We start from the raw sequence: 21,185 nt of genomic DNA, 5'->3' as shown, positions 1-21,185 counted from the left end.
GAATCCTTTCTCTACTATGTCCCATAGATCTTGAGACATAAAGAAGGTTCTCATCTTGATACTCCAAAAATCATAGTTTTCTCCCTTGAAGATGGGAAGAGGGATTGATGTTTGGTTGGAGGTGGAGGTAGACATGGTGGAAGACACAAATCAACGCCCCAAATTTGATCGAAGCAAGCTCTGATACCACTGTTAGAATTTGTGGCTTTGATACCACTGTTGGAATTTAGTGCGGAAGCTTTAGAGGTAGTGGGATAGAACAATGTGTTTAGAAAAAGATGTTTAGGAGCTAGGTGAGCTAGGACTAGAAGTAGAGGAGGTGTTAAAAGTTAGAAACAGAGGAGATGGTTGTAAAACAGAGGAGTTGTGATAATTGATGATTCATTCTTAATTGCACAAAGCTTAGTACATATATATATATAGGCCAAGTCAACCGACTTTCCTCATGTGGTTAATTAATAACCACACATTAGTGAGCAACACTAGAACTCTCTAGACATTTGATTACATGATCATTATGGATTAATCTAGACCCAGTACTTGAACAAGTTCTAGACTAATCTAGATAGTTAGAGAAAGATTTAGAGAACTCCAATGTGCATTAGTTGTTTTAACAGTGACATTCCAAAAACTTTTTTTCAATGTCCAAATGCACTAAGGGTCTTTGATCTTAGCTATACCGGTATTTCAGTACTACCCTCTTCATTCAATCTCCTCACCAACCTCCAAGCCTTGTATTTGGATTGTTGCAATAAAATAACCGACATCTCCATACTTGGGAAGCTGAAGAAAGTTGAGATTCTTAGCTTGAAAAAAATTCCTCATAAGGAGTTGCCGAAAGAGATAGGAAATTTGACCAGTCTAAGGATGCTGGACGTCACTGGTGGTTGTGTTCACAAAATTCCATCTAAAGTGCTATCGAGGTTGTATAGACTGGAAGAATTGTACATGAAATGTGAATTTGGGGACTGGGGAAGTAAAGTCGAGGAAGCAGTGGGACAAACAAATGCCGACTTTGATGAGATAATTAGCTTGTTCCGTTTAAACATTTTGAAGGTTTACATATCTGATGCAGCTTGCTTACCCACAGAAATTGGGTACTTTGAGCCGACTTGGGTAAAATTTGACATATGCATCAGCAGAGATCTCTCTTCGGAAATGATGCTTGCTCCGGATGATCAACCTTCAAGAACCTTGACTCTTGACAGAACAATCAATGGCTTATCGGATTGGTTTATCAATGTGGTGACACAGAAAGCAGAAAAACTAGAGTACAGAGAGTGTAAGGGATTAAACAACATTCTTAAGGAATATGAGCATGGGAGATTACATGGACTCAAGCATCTCTCTGTAATTGGGTGCCATGAAAACTTGGAAGAGTTGATAAATGCAACAACATGGGATCCAAGTAAACCTGTGTTCGAGAGCTTGGAAGAGCTGCATCTCCTTCACTTGCAATGCCTCAAGGAGTTATGTGTTGGTGAATTACCTCTGGGATCTCTGTGCAATCTCAAGTTATTGAAAGTGCAAACTTGTTGTAACTTGGTGAATGCACTTTTACCACCAAAATTGTTGCAGAGACTAACAAATCTAGAAACAGTATTTTGTGTAAATATGGAACACATGAAATATGTGTTTGCATCTGAAGGGCTGGAGCTTGGAACGATTCTCTTGACAAAATTGAGCGAGATGAGATTGTGCGCTCTCTTCGAACTAATAAGCATCTGGAATGGTCCGGCTCCACATGCAATCTTTGGGAATCTTAAAGTTTTGGCAGTTTGCAAGTGTACAAAACTGAAAAATCTATTCCCATCCGATGTAGCTCGATCTCTTGTGCAATTGGAAGACCTCTCTGTAGAGCGCTGCCCTAACTTGGGCATAGTTATTGAAGCATGCACCAGCTTGAAAAAGATATATCTGTTTCCAGAATTGAAGAAATTAGCTTTGATAAATCTTCCAGAGCTCACATGGTTCTGCACCGAAAATGGTACTGTTCATACCGAATGCCCTTTATTGGAATACTTGTATGTGGATGAGTGCCCCCAGTTTGTAAACTCTGCTTCTGCTTCTGTTAAACTCAACGATCAACAACATTTGAATTCTCTAGCGAAAAGGTATGTCTCTGTGTTATAATCTTCATCTGTCATATATATTTTTGTCAATTATCATTCTGTTTTTGTTTCTTTTTTTCTATTCCAGTGCCATAAATTTATTTCCAAAGACATATTGGGCTACTCCTATTGCACTTCTTGAGCTTCAGCTTGAGCTTATATATGGGTGGATTATATATGCACCTATGAATCTGATTGGTGCATCGAAACTCTTATAATTCTCATCAAAAGAATCTTAACAAGCTTTTCATTTTGTAGATCTTTATGTTACCATTTCACGTGATCAGAATATTTTGAAATTTTCTTTTGGTAGTCAACTGACACTAGCTTAGGACCAATGAACAAAATTACACTAACTAGATGATGGATGTGTACACAAAGAAAAAATGAACACAGAAATTTTTGTGAATAGGTTGTCTCTTAATGTTACAAAGTAAACGGTATATATAGGCAATTTTATTTCAGATCATCAATTTATTTCTCATGGTAGTGTTGCATTTTCGTTCAGCTTTTGCTTTAAACTTCTGCCACTTTATTTTTTCTTTTCTTTTTTCAATTCCAGTTTGTACTGTTGTCCTTATATGTTGAGACACTTATTAATAGCTAATTATTTATTTAGTTTTCTTTTCTTATTGATCAGATGGGAGGATATGTATAAGCTTTAAGAGAGCTGATATAGGGAAGGCAAAAGAAAGAGATGCTCAGCGTAACTATATGCATGCATGAATGCTATTATTATTGTACACAAATTGAGATAATTGCCATAATCACATCAGAAGATTGAGTTGAATCTTCAGCTGTAGTGTTTGTAGCCATTAGTAATTGGTAAAAAGGATTAGTAATCCTTAGTCAGTGGTTGTGAATGACTGATTTAAAAGCTCCAAGCCTCCAAGATATTTGAAGCTATCGATTCTCTTCGGAGATTTATTGTTCCTGACCCTGCTTTTGTTATTTGAACAAGGACAAGTTATGTCTTGGTCCGAGTTTTTTTTTTTTTTGGTGGTGGTGGTGGTGGTGGGGGGCGGTGCGGGGGGATGACGATCTTCAAGAAATAGTGAATGGTCTTATATATCAATACACAAATGTATAACTCCCCAGGAATTTAAATTGTTTTTCTATGACAAATGTTAAATACAGGCAGAAGTTGAGCATGGGTTTAGGCTCAAACATTGAGTACCCCACTAATGATGGGTGTCAGGTTTCTGGTGACAGTAAGTTTCAAGCCAATTGCATTACTCGATCCCTTCCGTTGTGATATACTAAATATTACCATTCAAAATCAGAACTCCCAGTTTTCTTTTTAATAAGTTTCTGATTGTAAATTTTGTTTTTGTGTGTGTGTTTACCAGTGTTTTCAAATGCGAAAGCGAAGGCGAAGGCGACCGCCTAGAGCCTCGCAAGGCGAGTGCCTCAAGGCGTTGAGGCGACCGCCTTTCCCGTAATTATTATAATAATACTCTACATTTATAAATAATATGAATATACTTAAATAAGGTTCTAACTTCTAAATAAGAACTCCCATAACATTAAATTCAATAATACATAGTTTCATACTAAATTAATTCGAAAATAACAACTGCACTTCATTCTTCCAATTCATAATCATCATATCCATCCACACCCACATGAATATCATCACAATCATCAATGTCCAACTACTACTTCCTACACCAATTCCTTCCCCAATCTCACGCAACATAATGCTTCTCTTATTTTTATCATCTTTAAATACTTTTAAAACTAATTTGTACTCTTTCTTCACATCTGCAGGGACTTTATTACATGCTTTCATACCACCCGCAACACCTGCTAAATGATGCTTAAGTCTAGATATAGTGCCACTGCATACTTGATTACAAAATACACATCTAAAGTATCTCTCCCCTTCCAATTTTTTTGTGTACTTCCATGCTTTGTCTCTTCCATCTTCCCCTTTCTCACTCATGGCTAATCCAATTACCAACCACATCAAACACAAACAACAACAAAAATACTATTAGCAATTGATTGTGCCGCAGCAAAACATACAACCAAGACAACCATGCTGATCGCAAGCAAAGGAACGCACCGACTTGAATATGAACAAAAGAAAAGAAAAAAAAAAAGAATCAAGCTAAACAAAATTGAGATGGAACCCAGACTATCGGTTCCTCAATCAAACCAACACTTGAAGAAGAAAAAAGAAAAGAGAAGTGAAGTGAGATTGCAATTTGTACCTTGTAGATCCACCAGCCAAGCAACGCACCCACTCTTCTTTCCACTCTTCCTTGGCTGCGCCGTGTTCAGCTATCAAATTATGTCGCGAGTCGTGACTATGTTTCCGGGGTTAAAGAGAGTAAGAGACCTAGAAGAAAACGGTGCCGTATGGGAACTAAAAAAAAAAAAGAAGTCAAAACGACGTCGTTTTGACGGAAAGAAAAATTAAAAAAAAATACCTCGCGTCTTCTTCTTCCTCGCGTTCCTGCCTGAGGTGCCGCCTCTGCAAAAAAGCGACGCTCCGTCGCCTAGGCGGCCGCTTTTCCAGCAGCACGTCTGAGTTTGGGGGAGCAAGGCGATTTCCGGTCGCCTCACACCAAAGCGCGCCCCGGGCTCGCCTCGGCGACGCCTTTGAAAACACTGGTGTTTACTATTCAAAATCAGAACTCCCAGCTTTCTTTTTAATAGGTTTCTGATTGTAAATTTTGTTTGTGTGTGTGTGTGTTTACTATTCAAAATCAGAACTCCCAGTTTTCTTTTTAATAAGTTTCTGATTGTAAATTTTGTGTGGTTACCATTCAAAATCAGAACTCCCAGTTTTCTTTTTAATAAGTTTCTGATTGCATGTAAATTTTGGAGTTTTCTTTTTAATAAGTTTCTGATTTTTGTGTGTGTGTGTGTGTGTGTGGAGGCTAGATTAGAAGAGGACGTCCGCAAAGAGGCAAAAATATGGACGTCCATCCTCAGGCATTGAAGTCAGCGGTGCTCTGGCCGGACAGAAATCAGGCCTCGATCTTGAGCTTCTTCTTGTCGGTAGACTTGTCGGCTACGAGTTTGAAGTCGAACTTGATGGTGCTTTAAACTTTGGCTAAATCAGAACTCCCAGCTTTCTTTTTAATAAGTGTCTGATTGTAAATTTTGGAGTTTTCTCTTTTATAAGTTTTTGGTTTCTGATTTTTGTGTGTGTGTGTGTGTGTGGAGGCCAGATTAGAAGGGACGTCCGCAAAGAGGCAAAAATACGGACGTCCATCCTCAGGCATCAACGGCAGCGGTGCTCTTGCCGAACGGAAACCAGGCCTCAATCTTGAGCTGCTTCTTGTCGGTGGACTTGTCGGCTACGAGTTCGAAGTCGACCTTGATGGTGCTTAAAGTTTTGGGTGAGCTAGCCACCTAGACCATCAACCTTGATCACCTTGGCCTTCATCTTGATCGTGACGTCGATGCCTGATTTAGGCCGGAGGATGGACGTTCGCACTTTTGCCTCTTTGCGGACGTCTTCTTTTGATCCTCTCTGTGTACACACACAGACACACACATGTTGCTAGAGCTAGCTGCTGTTTGTGAAGTATGTAAAGAGATCAAATTTGAATTCAAAACAATGGAGGTAACAAAGAGTTCGAAGAAATAAGACGAGCTATGGATGAAGTCACTAAGATACTGGAGGATGATAACATCACTGTGATTGGGGTGCATGGAAGAGAAGGCGTTGGCAAGACAACCATGGTGAAACGTGTCAGTGTACAAGCTGAAAAAGATGGGATTTTCACGTATGTGATTATGGTTGTTGAATCCCAAAGCCCTGATTTTCAAGAAATTCAAAGCACATTGGCAGGTCTCTAGATGTGATTCAAATGGTGGAGGAGACAGAAGATTGAAGAGAGGATCATGATTGAAAGTGGGATTTTCATAATCTTAGACAACATTTAGAGAGAGAATAGATCAGTCAACCATTAAAATTCCCGGTCAGAGTGAGCTTCAATGATGCAATTCCGTAGTTCTACACACCAAGGATAATGAATGTCTACCATGCTATGGGGTGCCAACACTGATCCCTCTCAACAGTCTACTAGAGGAAGGTTCTTGGAATTTATTCCTGAACGATTCAAGAAGTTTAATTTAAAGTTCGAATCCCTCATTTGAACTAGAACCCGAAAGTAAAGCCAATCGAGGCCAAACTTTATCTGATTCTCCGGAATACTTCTACGATTAACATAATAAAACTGCAAGTCGATTGGAAGGCCGGATCCTTACAAATCAAAAATCAAGATCATCGAAACTGTAGAAACCCTAACATAATTAATCATACAATTCCAAAAATTAAGCGTTGTATATCAAAATGCTTGTATCGACAAATAGATCATATTCACAGAAATTGTCCCTTAGGTGGCCGAAAACTACCCCCAAGCGCCACCATCATCCTACGAATCAGGTGGCGGAACCTATGCCAAAATTTTTCTCTCAATATATACAACAACTTTCACAACTAGCACGAAGTCTAAATCAAAGTGGAATAATCGAAAATTACCTCAACAGTGGGTAGATCGGAGATTTTTCACCGTTTTTTTATTTGCTTCGATTCTCTCTCCATGCTTCAGATCTGTTCAAGCCTCTTGGAGAGCATGATCACTATCTTCTAGGAATTCCAAAATGACCGGTGGCAAAGCTTAGGGTGGCCGGACGGCGGAGAAACCGTCTTTGACTAAAAACTGGGTTTACGATCCGTTTCTCCTTGCTTCGCCGCGTAGACACCAAGATAGGTGGCAAAGCTGCCACAGAATGGTGGAGGAGGAAGAGCGAAGCGATTGCAAGTGGTGGAGCGTCCAACGGCGGTCGAACGGAGAAGATATTGCCGGTCGAATTTTTTAAGCGATTTCTGGTCGCAAGAGAGAGAGAGAGAGAGAGAGAGAGAGAGAGAGAGAGAGAGAGAGAGAGAGAGAGAGAGAGAGAGAGAGAGAGAGTATCCAGTTTTCTTAAAAAAGAAACTAGGGGTTTTTTTTTTCCTGAAATTTTGTCCTCTATACAAAAATAGAAACCTTTTCCAGTGGCCATAACTTTTTCATATGAACTCCGACTTTCACATTCCACATATCCACAAATTAGTATCGACGCGCTCTACGATTTCCATGAAAGAAGTTTTCACAAAATCCTAACGTATGGAAAATCAACCCTTGAATCGAAGCATTCCGAGCGAATAATTATTTAAAATAATTTCTAATTCCTCAATTAACATAAGAACAAAGCACCGAACCTATAATTGTGCCAACTTGGTGACGCTGTCGGAATGATAAACTACGTTTACAAGCGATAAACCTAAATAAAGGATTCTGGAGTCCACCAGAGATAAAAGAGAATCAATTTGATTGATAATATGATAAAAGATAGTTCTACACCCGTTTAAGGTTGCTTATATGAGAAAAGAAACCCTAAGGCGACTAACACTGAAACCCTAAAGCCCACGGGTAAAAAAAAAAACAAACAAAAAAAAAAAACTAGGAAACGGACAAGCTAAAAAACAGTAAATTGTAGTTTTGAGGCCCTAAAAGACCCTGAAACCCTGAAAAAGCCCACACATCGTAGCATAGCTACGAGTTTTGTTCCTAGCGTGATTCCCTTTCCAGAAAGCTATGGCACACTCCAATCGGACTCCGAGCTATGTCATGGCTACTAGTAACTTTTCGTTTTCCTCCTCTTGCACGATCAAACTGCTCTTTGAATTGGACTGTCATCCGTTCTGCATCACTTGGACCTTTATTAATTTCATAAAAATATACAAGAAATTAATGCAAAAATCCAGGTCATTACATTTTACTTATTCAAGTTAAAATTTTAAAATCATATTTTATAATGGGTAGGCGCAAGTATGATCCTTTTATTGACCACGGCCCAGCACGATATGGGCTCAGGCCATGGGCCAGACCAGGCTTAATGTTTAAGTAAATGGGTCAGCACGAATACCTGACACGACAATAAATGGGCCGACCAGAGCACACCACGAAACACGACTAGGCCCGCTTGGTAATGCCGGGCCGGGCTGGCCCGTTTGCCACCTCCAGTTTTAATTGAAATTGGAAACTTCTTGAAGAGGAAAGGTGAAACGGCTATTTATAGTATGTTTTCTGAAATAGTAAATTCTGCTTTTCAGATCAGAACTCCTTTATACGAACTCCGATTTTGCATGGCGCATGTTCATTGACTCGGTTTAATTAACGTGCTCTACATATTTCATGAAGAAAGTTTCTTGAAAAAGTGAATCGTCAGAAAATCAAACTTAGAGCCCCTAAAAGCTTGAAATGAAAGTAAAAGTAAAGATTCAAGTTCTGTTTCATCTATAAACCAATCATCCAAAAGGGTTGTGAAAAGGAATATTGTCACAATGTGATCATGCATGATTAAGGGAATGAGAGTAGTCTCTCTAATCTCCCAAAGAAGACGTTAAGTAACTAGCCTTACTCTTCATTCTTATGTTTGTTTGTTATCACTCGTCATGACTGATCACTGATTTCCTTTTTCTTTTAGATGGTTTGTGCAGAAAGATCATAAAACCACAAAAATGTTCATGTGAGCTGTGAACACTGGGCTAGTTAGTGTAAAATTGAAAATTTTGTGCATGAGGTATTTTGAATGAAAATGTTTAGATGCTTGTAGATTTCTGATACATTACACACTCAAACCATTTTTCTTTAGCTAGACTTTTGTATAATGATGTTGCATTTTAGTTTAGCTTTACTTTGAATATTCCTCTGTTTATCCTTTCCAGTTAGAGAAATGTACTCATAAAAATGAAAAATAAAATAAAAATTCAAGGGTTGTGCTAAAATAAACAGGAATAACCATGACAGAGTAAAGGCTAGTTTAAAGGTTTACCAATCCTCCCAAAGGTTGTATCCCTATACTTGATGATTCTGCAGTGGATTGTGTTTGATGAGTGATTTGCTTCATTGATTTAATGATTGCGAGTAAACTTAATTTCTACTAGTTGATGGGAACGAAGTGTTTCTCAGTTTTCTCTTTGATTACTCGCCCTTTCATTTCATTATCAGTCAGCTCTGACTGCAGTTTCTATTCTTGGTGGGCTTCTATTAGCTTTTTCTATTTGATCAGAGAGAATCAGAATTAGGGGGTTTCACAGTGATTGATGTCACTTTTCGCTTGTATATCTTGTTGACATCCAGCTCCTATGCTAATGCATTCCTTGACTTTCACATATTAGCCTCGGATAACTAATCTAAGGTACTCTACATATTTCATGAATTTGAAGAAAAAGTGTATCGTCAAAAAGTCAAACTTGTTGTAAATAATTATGGCTAATATCATGTAAATAGATGGAGAGTCATATATGCCTTTCCTTTCACTATAGATTAGTGATTGATAGGATTGTGAATAGGAGTAATTGACGTTGCTATTAAACGTTGTGTTGTTACATTTTAATATTTTATTTATTATTGAAATTAAATTTGGGTGAATTTATTTTGTGTTTAAAATCTGAATTTATTTGTGTGTTTAAATTCAGAATTTATTTTGAATTTTATTTTGTAACTCATGGTGTTTTTATTTTGATTTATTTTGGGTTTTAATTCTTGTAACCTATGGCTTTTGGTTACTATCCTATTAATGGTAGGGAGTGTCCTAAGAGCCTATAAATAGCACCATTTGTTGCATGCTAATATACATCATTGCTTTTACGTAATACTATTACGATACACTACTATTCACCCATCAACTTTCTTTTCAAAAATCCCCCAAAGTGTCTTGTATGTTTTTTTGGCCAAAGAAAGGTGTTCTTTTGGTGGAGCTTTGGGTTCCTCCAATTTGTGCAGATTGGTGTGAGCCACACAACTTGTTGTTGGGCTGTTGTATCCTGGAGGGGACAAGTCAAGAGATTTCTGGTGCACCGGCATTGTTCCGCAGAGGGCTTGAATCTCCTTAAAGAGAGCTAGATACCCGCGCCTCAGCCTTTTGTCAACGAGTTTCTCATATAGAAATTATAATTTTATTGTAATTTCACCAACAATTTTAAGGAGATTCAAAGAAGATGGAGCGTACTCAAGAGAAGCCGCTTGACAATGTGGGAGATCTCAACAAGCCTTTCCGCTTCAAAGGTGCACATTTCAAGAGATGGAAGGGAAAAGTTCTCTTCTACCTTAATCTTCTCAAAGTTGCCTATGTGCTAACGGAGAAGAATCCATCAAAGAAGAGTACCGAAGGCATGAAGGATGATGAACTCCTTGCTCATGAAGAAAAAGTTGAAAAATTTCAAAAGGATGAGTATAATTGTCGGTACTATCTCTTGAACTGTCTTGCTGATCATTTTTATGATTATTATGATATAACATACTCTTCTGTCAACAAAAATGTTGAAAGGCATACCGAGCTATTGGAATTAATTCATACAGACTTGTGTGAATTTGAGGGAATTTTAACTCGTGGAGGTAACATGTATTTTATCACTTTTATTGATGATTGTTCTAAATATGCTTATGTCTATTTGTTGAAAAATAAAAGTGATACTTTTGCCAAATTTAAAGAGTTCCTCCTTGAGGTTGAAAATCAATTTGGTAGAAAAATTAAAAGGCTCCGAAGTGATAGATAGAGGGAGAGAATATGATTCTTCTGAATTCAATTCTTTTGTTCAATCTTTAGGAGTGATTCATGAAGTTACTCCACCTTATTCACCTGCATCTAATGGTGTGGCAGAAAGAAAAAATAGAACTTTGATTGAGTTAACAAATGCCATGTTGATTGATTCAGGTGCTCCCTCTAATTTTTGGGGTGAAGCAGTTTTAACTGCTTGTTATGTGTTGAATAGAGTGCCACATAAAAATACAAAAATTACACCATTTGAGGTGTGGAATGGGCATAAACCAAATTTGGGTTATCTTAGAGTTAGGGGTTGTCTAGCCTTTGTGAGGTTAACTGACCCTAAAAGACCAAAATTGGGTGCTAGAGCTACTACTTGTGTTTTCGTTGGATATGCTTTAAATAGTACAGCCTATAGATTTCTTGATGTTGAAAATCATGTTGTGATTGAATCTGGTGATGCAATTTTTCATGAAGAAAAATTTCTTTTTAAATCAAAAAATAGTGGGGGTCAAGAATCTAGAGAAAATATTTTTTCACAACCTAGTTCTTCTTCTTCTAATTTGCATATACAAGAAACTAATGAAAATGAACCTAGAAGAAGTAAGAGAGCTAGAGTTGAAAAAGATTTTGGCCCTGACTATTATGTTTATAATATTGAGGAAAATCCTATTTCTTTACATGAAGCTTTATCATCACCAGATGCAATTTTTTGGAAAGAGGCTGTAAATGATGAAATGGAGTCTCTAATTTCTAATAATACTTGGAAATTAGTAGATTTACCAACAGGTTTTAAAACCATTGGGTGTAAATGGGTCCTTAGAAAAAAGCTCAAACCGGATGGAAGTGTAGACAAATATAAAGCTAGACTTGTTGCTAAAGGCTTTAAGCAAAAACATGATCTAGACTTTTTTGATACTTTTTCTCCGGTTACAAGGATTACATCCATTAGATTATTGATTGCTATTGCTACAATTCATGATTTGATTATTCATCAAATGGATGTGAAAACAGCTTTTTTAAATGGTGATTTAGATGAAGAGATCTATATGGACCAACCAGAAGGTTTTATAGAACCTGGTCAAGAGCATAAGGTATGTAAGTTATCTAAATCTCTTTATGGTTTAAAGCAAGCTCCTAAACAGTGGCATGAAAAATTTGATTCCTGCATGATTGAAAATGGTTATAAATCAAATGAATGTGACAAGTGCATATATTATAAATCTTGGAAAAATTCACATGTTATTATTAGTCTCTATGTGGATGATCTGTTAATTTTTGGCTCAAATTTGCATGTAATTGATGAGACAAAAACTATGCTTAAGAGCAATTTTGATATGAAAGATCTTGGTGAGGCTAATGTTATTTTGGGCATGAAAATAACAAAAACATGTGATGGTATTTTTCTTGATCAGTCACATTATATTGAGAAAATTTTGAAGAAATATGATTATGTTGGCCACAAGCATGTGTCTACTCCTTTTGATTCTAGTGTTCACTTATTTCCTGTTGAAAGTGAAAATGATGTGATTAATCAAAAGGAATATGCTAGCATAATTGGCAGTTTGCGCTATGCAACTGACTGCACTAGACCTGACATTGCGTATGCAGTTGGAGTACTAGCAGGTTCACAAGTAAACCAGGTAAAGAACATTGGCATGCAATTGAGCGTGTTGTGAAATATTTGCTTGGTACTAAAAATTATGGATTATTTTATAAAAAATATCCTGCTGTACTTGAAGGCTTTTGTGATGCCTATTGGAATACTCTGTCAGGTGATTCTCGCTCTACCACTGGTTATATTTTTACATTAGGTGGATGTGCTATTCATTGGAAATCAAAGAAGCAAACAATTATCTCTAATTCAACCATGAAAGCTGAACTTATTGCTCTAGCTTCAGCAAGTGAAGAAGCAAATTGGTTGAGAGATTTATTGCATGAAATTCCCTTGTGGGAAAAACCTATACCACCTATATTGATTCATTGTGATAGCACTGCAGCTATTGGTAGAGTAAATAACAGTTATTATAACGGTAAATCCAGACTTATAAGAAGAAAGCACAGTACTGTGAGATCATATTTGAGTGATGGAATTATTAATGTGAATTATGTTAAATCATGTGATAATCTTGCAGATCCTTTAACTAAGGGCTTGGCAAGAGAAAAGGTCTGGAATACATCGAGGGGGATGGGATTGAAGCCCATATCATCATGAGCCATATATGAGGACACCCAACCCGGTGATTAGAGATCCTAAAAACTGGGTTCAATGGGAAAAACAAATCATAAGGTGGCCGTAAGAAAAATGCACTATATTTTCTTACTCATCCCTATGATGTAAGTGCATTAATCTTGTAACGTATATGAAGGTTGAGTTCACTTAAAACTCTTAATAAAATCTGTAGCTTATATGAGTGGGATGTCATAGTTACAAGAGCATCCTTGACGGATTTTACCTATATGAGTGTGAGAGTGGGGCCGCTCTCTATAAGAATTGGGCTTATTCTTGAAATATACTCATGAAAACCGGGATAAGCACAAGGCCGTAACGTGCTGGCTAATAAAGCTCATATTAACACCTGAATTATTATGTGTGAGCAGTAGTTCTTATTTTCCCTTAAGCAGTTGTAGTTCAAGTCTGAGACCACTATCAACTCTGGAGTAGGGATTGCTGTTTCACTAAGTGAAGGTTCAATGCAGAGCACACCTTCATGACGCATAATGGTTTGTCTTTGGCCGGTAACTTTGGTTGATATTTGTTTTTAAAATATTAAAATGAGTGGGGGAATGTTGTTACATTTTAATATTTTATTTATTATTGAAATTAAATTTGGGTGAATTTATTTTGTGTTTAAAATCTGAATTTATTTGTGTGTTTAAATTCAGAATTTATTTTGAATTTTATTTTGTAACTCATGGTGTTTTATTTTGATTTATTTTGGGTTTTAATTCTTGTAACCTATGGCTTTTGGTTACTATCCTATTAATGGTAGGGAGTGTCCTAAGAGCCTATAAATAGCACCATTTGTTGCATGCTAATATACATCATTGCTTTTACGTAATATTATTACGATACACTACTATTCACCCATCAACTTTCTTTTCAAAAATCCCCCAAAGTGTCTTGTATGTTTTTTTGGCCAAAGAAAGGTGTTCTTTTGGTGGAGCTTTGGGTTCCTCCAATTTGTGCAGATTGGTGTGAGCCACACAACTTGTTGTTGGGCTGTTGTATCCTGGAGGGGACAAGTCAAGAGATTTCTGGTGCACCGGCATTGTTCCGCAGAGGGCTTGAATCTCCTTAAAGAGAGCTAGATACCCGCGCCTCAGCCTTTTGTCAACGAGTTTCTCATATAGAAATTATAATTTTATTGTAATTTCACCAACACGTTGCCTATTTGTATACATCATGTACTCCTATATAAACCCCCTCATGGTGAGATGAATACACACACAATCTGATTCTATGTGTCCAAACTCTCTCTCTCTCTCAGAAATTTTTCTGTTTTACAACACGTTATCAGCACGAAGCTCTAACCAAAGCTCTAGCCAAGAAAAAAAAAACCCCCCTGCTGCAGCCTGTTTGCACGCCCCGAAACCTCTTGATCGGGACCTCAGATCAAAAACTTTTCTTCATCAAAGTTGTTCGTCTCTGCCTCTTCTATTTGCCCTCCAAATTTCAGCCTTATTGGAGTTGAAGTGTGAGCTGTCCAGAAGAGGCGAATAGCTCTTGGATTGGCTGAGAAGACAACCTTCTCAGTTCTGCACACATAAGCTGAAGATTTATCCGTCCTTCATCAAGTAATGTTTTCCAAAACCTAATTTTATATTCATGCTTCTTGCTTATTGAGCCTATTGATTGAATATGAAAAATCACCATAATGCATGAACCCTAGCAAATCCTACATGATTTATTTACTTGGTATATGTATTTGTATATATTTGTTCATGTGTTTGGGATTGTTTGATTGGAAAAGAAAAGAGAAAAATTTATGGACTGCAACTATATATCTGTAGTAAAAAAAACAGATTATGCAGTTGCTGGGATTCGAACCCAGCTAAAATAGGTACCAACTCAACATGTTGTCCGCTGTACCACTATGGCAAGTTAATATGTGTTAACATTATTTAGTATTAATTCTGCCAGAAGCAGATTTGAGGCCAATTAATTGGTGATTGATCAACCCGTGATTTGATTTTGATTGATTTTATCCAAAGCAATTACCATTGTAATTTATGCTCATTACCACAATCACTTCATTATCACATTGAGACAATTCTGAATTATTGCCTGAATTATGATAGAAGAATTATGGGCTTAATTTTTGGTTACACAAATTTGAATTATGCCATTATAATTCCTTATGCTAGAAGCATTATTGGCTAAATTATTACGTGATTATTACATAAACATTATGCCAGAAGCATTTGCCAAATTTATTACCTGTACGTAATGTCAGAAGCATTAATGAGATTTGAACCCATTTCCCTAGGTATATAACCTCTGCATTAATTTATTTATGTTACGATTTAATAACATATATTGAATTTGGTTATGTTATAATTGTGAATATTAATAGAGGTTGAGTCAGAAGCTCAAATCAAGCCCAAAGTCATAGCAACAAATTCGAGCCAGAAGCTCAGGCCCAAGTTGCAAGGCCAGAATAGAAACTTACTACATGTTACCATGACAAAAGTTATGAATCTTCTCAAACTAGGCTCATCCAGTTGGATGCGATGTCTAGGAAAGGTTCAGATGAGGCATTGTACTTAAGCGAGCTTCGCTCCACCTAAACCTCATCCTTCCTTACCTGGTCGTATTCAATTGGAGTTACCGAAAGAGTTGAGTAATAACTTTTCATTCCTTGGCAGACCAGTTTGAGCCCAGCAGGCCCACTCTCCCTCTGCAGGACCTAGCAGCCTAGCAGGCCTCACATACTTTTTGACTAGCGCATGAAAGCCTAGGTCACAAGCCTGCAGACTAAGCTCGATAGGCTTCACTATCAAACCCACTCCTTCTTTGGTCCAACAGAATCAAAAATAAAAGGAAAAATGATTTCATATTGTAAATCATATTGTAAATAAATTCACCATATCTAATATGTGTAATTAATTGCCAGAAGCATTTATTCACATAATTGTGTGATAATTAATCTGTTATATTACTAGCATGCAATTAATATCTCAATTGATTTGTGATTTTTATTTATCCAATTTGTGAGATATTATTACAATTTGCTCTATTCAATATCATTTTGTTACTTGCCAAATTTTCGCATTAGAATATATGTGTAGAAAATGCAGGTATTTGATGAACCAGTAGTTCATACATAAATATAACTTGTAGTTTCGATAATGCCATTTAAGAAACTTGAAGTTTCCTTCATAAATTCACCACACATGATAAAACCAGTAGATTTTACATGTCTAATCCGATTTTTCATACCATGTTATAGAACTTGAAGTTCTTATTACTTGCTTATGGATGATATTACCCAAAGCACTAATATTATTTGTTCCTTTCCTGTAAGAAATGTCAAATCTCAACATGTTTGACTTTGTTGCTTTGGAGGTCTCCAGAAGAAACTATCTAAAGTGAACTCAAGATGTGAAAATTCATCTGACTGCAAAGAAGATAAGATCAACAATCAATGCTAACAATGTCATCATTGAGGCTTTTAATATAAGTGCCATAATTTTCAAAAAGGAAACATATGGAGTAAACACTCCAAGTTGAGTATCCGATGAGGAGGATATACAGACTCTTTGGGTCATTCTGGAAGAGCACTTTCACCATCAGATGACCATTTCTTGCTTGAAGCAAGACATGATTGGCAGAACAAAATAACCCATATGACCATCAGCCACGTGGCCAAGTCCCAAAAGGCCAAGGTGCATGTAATCCAGCTCCACGTGGCCAAGGCCCACGTTGTAGGAACCGTGATGCCCTAACTCAACAAGCCTGAGTTCAAAGGAACACTGGTCCGGCCCGCTGCCACCAGAATCAGCATGATCTTTGTTATCGATGTGGAGGAATCGATTGCTGGTCCCGCACCTGTTGTGCGATAGTCGAAGCAGTAGATGAGTATTACGCCGGTCGAGGAACTCGAAATACCAACTTTATTGAAGGGTAATTTTCTATCGATTCGACACTAGAGATCATGGATTTTCAGGCAGTTACTGAACATACCGAGGATTAGAACTCGAAGACATGGGTATAATTGATCCCTTGTGTCATATCTATTTCATCTTAATGAATGAAACATTTTCAGATTTTGGTGATTTATGTTTTCAATTATTTTGGATTATAGAAATGTGGTTATGTTCGAATATATTTAATTCAATAAACTTATTTATACATGTGATCCATTGAATTAAATAAATGAATAGATATATTCTGTGGGGAAGTTTGTTGTCTGGTTAAAAGTGTTATTACACACACCATACTCCCAGATTGGAGATGTTTTTCAAACTTATTGTCTATTCATACCTCTGTGACAACCGTATCAGGCCAATCCAACCTGATAGAGGGTTATGGCAAAACCCACTATATGTTGTCCAATGGTACTGAACCTACCATTAATGAGGCCTTATAATCTCCACGTTCCAGAAGAACGTTATTGAGTATTAAGGATATTCGAACCAACAGTTACCACATTGAAACCATTGAGAAAAATGCGTGGAATATCTTTGCATAACCTCCGAGTGTGCGACCAGAAGCGTACATTGGAGAAATTGAAATCTGTTAGCTAGAAGCTAACTAATTCAAGCAATTACTTGCTATGGCATGACCTTTTGGGACATCCAGGTCAAAGTATGATACACCGTATCCTCAATTCATCACAGGTGCACCCCCTTCTAAATAAGGGTCTTGTATATAATGACACGCTCTGCCATACTAGACCATCATATGCAAAGACTAGTACATACACCACCATTTTTCTGCACAGAATGCAAGGAAAATTTGTGGACATATCCAACCACCATGTGGACCAGTTAAATATTAATGGTTTTGGTTGATGTATCGACAAAGTGATCACATGTTACACTATTGTCCACAAGAAAACGCTGCTTTTGCTAAACTCACCCAGACCATGAAATTGAGGGTTCACCACTCGGATTATCCCATAAAGTCCATAAGACTTGATAATACCGGAGAGTATACATCGAAGTCTTTCGATGATTATTGCATATCCCTTGGGATTGATTCTGAACATATAGTTCCCTATGTTCACACCCAAGATGATCTCGCAGATAGAATCTTGGTAATGCGCACCAAGCTTCTAATTTCTGCATGGAGCTATGCAATCTTGCATGCAGCTATGTTGGTCCCGTTGAGGCCCACTGCTACCCAACCTTACTCCGTGTTACAGTTGGTGACTGGGTACGAACCTGATGTTTCGCACTTACGCGCATTTGGGTATGCAGTCCTCGTGCCAATTGTGCAGTCACAACGTACAAAATTGGGTCCTCAACAAAGGATGGACATACATGTCGATTATGAATCCCATCCATTATGTGCTCTTTCGAGCCCTTGACAGGCGATCTCTTTACCGCTAGATTTGCGGATTGTCACTTTGATGAGACAGTCTTCCCGCCGTTAGGGGGAGATAAGAACGTTACCGTTCCTGATGAACGACGTGAATTGATGTGGAATGTCCCCACTATGTCTCATCTTGATCCCCAAACCGCACAATGTGATAATGAAGTGCGGAGAATTCTAGATCTACAGAGTGTAGCCCAAAATATGCCAGATGCTTTCTCTGATCTAGCTAAAGTGACGAGATCATATATACCTGCTGCAAATGTGCTTGCAAGGATAGACGTCCTTGTAGGATGTGTCGTCCCAGATGGACGAGGTACGACCATGGCGGCTAACCAGTCATATGTCCCTTCCCTGAAGTGAGGTAGACCATTAGGTTTGAAGGATTCTTATCCCCAGAAGAGGGTAAACTTGGCACAAATGAATCCTCTTAACATCGCAATCTCAAACCGATCCATCTCATGAGATAAATCCGGATTATGGGTCTGTCCTAGAAGAGACGATGTTGGGGGACGCTCCAACATCTGAACCTACTCCCGAGAATAGAGAAATCTCGGTAAATTTAGTGAGATTTGGAATTGGAATGAGATCATCATCGATGATATATTAGTATTTGCGGTGGCCACCGAAACTATAATATGCGATGACGTCGAACCTTGCTTTGTTGATCAAGTTCAACGAAGAGACGACTGGCCAAAAAGGAAATAAGCAATCCAGGTCGAATTAGATTCCTTGATAAAGAGAAAGGTGTTTGAACCTGTTGTTCCTACACCTCCCCATGTTAAACCTGTAGAATTTAAATGGGTATTTGTAAGGAAGCGTAATGAGAAAAACGAGATTGTGATACACAAGACTCGTCTAGTGGCGCAATAATTTTCTCAACGCCCTGTGGTTGATTACGAGGAGACGTATTCTCCCGTAATGGACGTCATAACGTTCCACTACCTTTTCAGTTTGGTAGTTTCCGAAAAACTGAATATGCAGCTTATGAATGTGGTCACATCTTATCTCTATGGGGATCACGATACAGAGATATACATAAAAGTTTCAGAAGGACTTAATATATCCGATGCAAATAGTTCTAGACCACGGAACACGCTCTTCATTAGTTTTGAGGCGTTCACTTTATGAATTGAAACAATCCAGACGGAGGTGGTATAACCGTCTAAGTGAATATTTAATCGGGATGGGATATGTGAATAATAAACTATGCCCATGCGTGTTTATTAAGGAAACAAGTTCCTAGTTTGGAATTGTGGCGGTCTATGTTAATGACATGAATTTGATCAATACTCCTGAAGAGATCAAGGAAACCGCAAAGCACCTGAAGTTGGAATTTGAGATGAAAGGCCTTGGGAGAACAAATTATTGTCTCGACCTGGAGCCCGAGCACAGTGCAGATGAAATTTTGGTCCATCAACCAAATTACATCCAGAAGATGTTAAGATGCTTTAATGAGGATAAAAGCAAGCACAACCATGGTCGTCTGAAGTCTAAAGAGAACCGTATCGTCCTGCAGATGATAACGAAGAGATATTGGTGCCAGAAGTCCCATATCTAAGTGCAATAGGCGCATTATTGTACTTGGTTGAATGACCTAGACAGGACATCTCATTCGATGTGAACTTGTTAGCTAGATATAGCTCTGCGCCAACACACTGCCACTAAAATGGCATAAAAGACATTTTTCGCTACCTTAGAGGTAAGGCGGATATGGGCTTATTCTATCCCTACGCATCAAGGAATGGATCAAACCCCCTTGATCCTCAGAATGATGCTTGCCTTGTTGGATATGCTGATATAGAATATCTATCAGACCCGCACAAGGCATGTTCCCAGATTGGTTATGTCTTTACCATTGGGAATACTGCAATTTCTTGGAGGTCTACGAAATAGACAGTTGTTGCTACCTCTTAGAATCATGCTGAGATACTAGCTCTTCACGAAGCAGTATGTAAATGTACATGGCTAAAAGTCGTTACAAAGCATGTTCGAAGCACATGTGGACTGCATTCCACCATTGATGAACCAACCATTATGCACGAGGATAATGCTGCTTACATACAGCAAATAAAGACGAGTTTCATCAAAGGAGACAACACCAAACATATTGCATCGAAGTTCTCCTTCAATTAGCAACAACAGGAGCATCAGAAGATTGAAGTTAAGCATATTTGATTTGAAGACAATCGTGCAGACCTTTTTACCAAGTCACTACCAAAGTCTACATTCTAGAAGTATGTTCAAGGTATTGGTCTACGTAAACTATCTGAATTACCTAACATGTAATTTTCAGGGGGAGTCGAAATCAGGGGGAGTATCTTGAAGCATACCCACTTGACCATCGTGTACTCTTTTTGTCCTTCGTTCAGGGTTATTTTGTCCCACTGGGTTTTGTTACCTGGCAAGGTTTTAACGAGGCACATCTTTAGCATGGTCACCCCAATTATAGTACATCCTGAAGATGCTTTGATTTGACATATATGCATTTGCTCATCTTTTCCCTTCGACCACGGGTTTCTCCCACTGGGCTTACTGGGCAAGGTTTTGGTGTAGCAACTCTAATGCATCCCTCTCGTAGACATACTACCTACTTATGGTGCTAATAAGAAGACGTCACCGATCTCTGAAGCTGTGATACTGCTACTCCACACTCAAGCGCGTTGTGCTCTTTTTCTCCTTCGACCAAGGTTGTTTTTCTCCCACAGGGTTTTTATTACTTGGCAAGGTTTTTGACGAGGCAACTTAGAAGCGCTCAGCCTAGGCAACACTATTGACATGAAATATCCAAGGGGGAGTGTTGTAAATAATTATGGCTAATATCATGTAAATAGATGGAGAGTCATATATGCCTTTCCTTTCACTATAGATTAGTGATTGATAGGATTGTGAATAGGAGTAATTGACGTTGCTATTAAACGTTGCCTATTTGTATACATCATGTACTCCTATATAAACCCCCTCATGGTGAGATGAATACA

General features: G+C 38.0%; 1 protein-coding gene and 1 long non-coding RNA gene across 3 annotated transcripts; one reads left to right on the top strand and one right to left on the bottom strand.

The window, feature by feature from the left end:
- The first annotated feature begins 572 nt into the window (after nt 1-572).
- Nucleotides 573-3,007, top strand: LOC112201878 (probable disease resistance protein At4g27220). Of its 2 annotated transcripts, none has more exons than XM_024342807.2 (2): nt 573-2,114; nt 2,752-3,007. In XM_024342807.2, exons 1-2 carry the CDS (start codon nt 595-597, stop codon nt 2,774-2,776), a joined length of 1,545 nt encoding a protein of 514 aa, XP_024198575.2. In that variant the 5' UTR covers nt 573-594; the 3' UTR covers nt 2,777-3,007. The 2 variants fall into 2 exon arrangements, with proteins under 2 accessions (XP_024198575.2, XP_040362080.1); XM_040506146.1 differs by having other exon boundaries at nt 2,731-3,007.
- Nucleotides 3,008-3,437: 430 nt separating this feature from the next.
- Nucleotides 3,438-4,727, bottom strand: LOC112201879. The gene is made up of 3 exons (XR_002936938.2): nt 4,547-4,727; nt 4,328-4,423; nt 3,438-4,058 (listed from the first exon to the last, which is right to left on the bottom strand). It is a non-coding gene; the product is annotated as an uncharacterized LOC112201879 (long non-coding RNA).
- Between the last annotated feature and the right edge of the window lie 16,458 nt (nt 4,728-21,185).

This window comes from Rosa chinensis, chromosome 5 (genome assembly GCF_002994745.2).
Source record: "Rosa chinensis cultivar Old Blush chromosome 5, RchiOBHm-V2, whole genome shotgun sequence".
Lineage (NCBI taxonomy): Eukaryota > Viridiplantae > Streptophyta > Magnoliopsida > Rosales > Rosaceae > Rosa > Rosa chinensis.
This window is presented reverse-complemented; position numbering and strand designations above follow the sequence as displayed.

Excerpts from the sequence above, each read along its gene's own strand:
- LOC112201878 (XM_040506146.1), top strand. The coding sequence starts at position 595 with ATGTGCATTAGTTGTTTTAACAGTGACATTCCAAAAACTTTTTTTCAA. Across the intron at positions 2,115-2,730 it reads TTGAATTCTCTAGCGAAAAG|TTTTCTTTTCTTATTGATCA; the intron begins GTATGTCTCTGT and ends TTATTTATTTAG.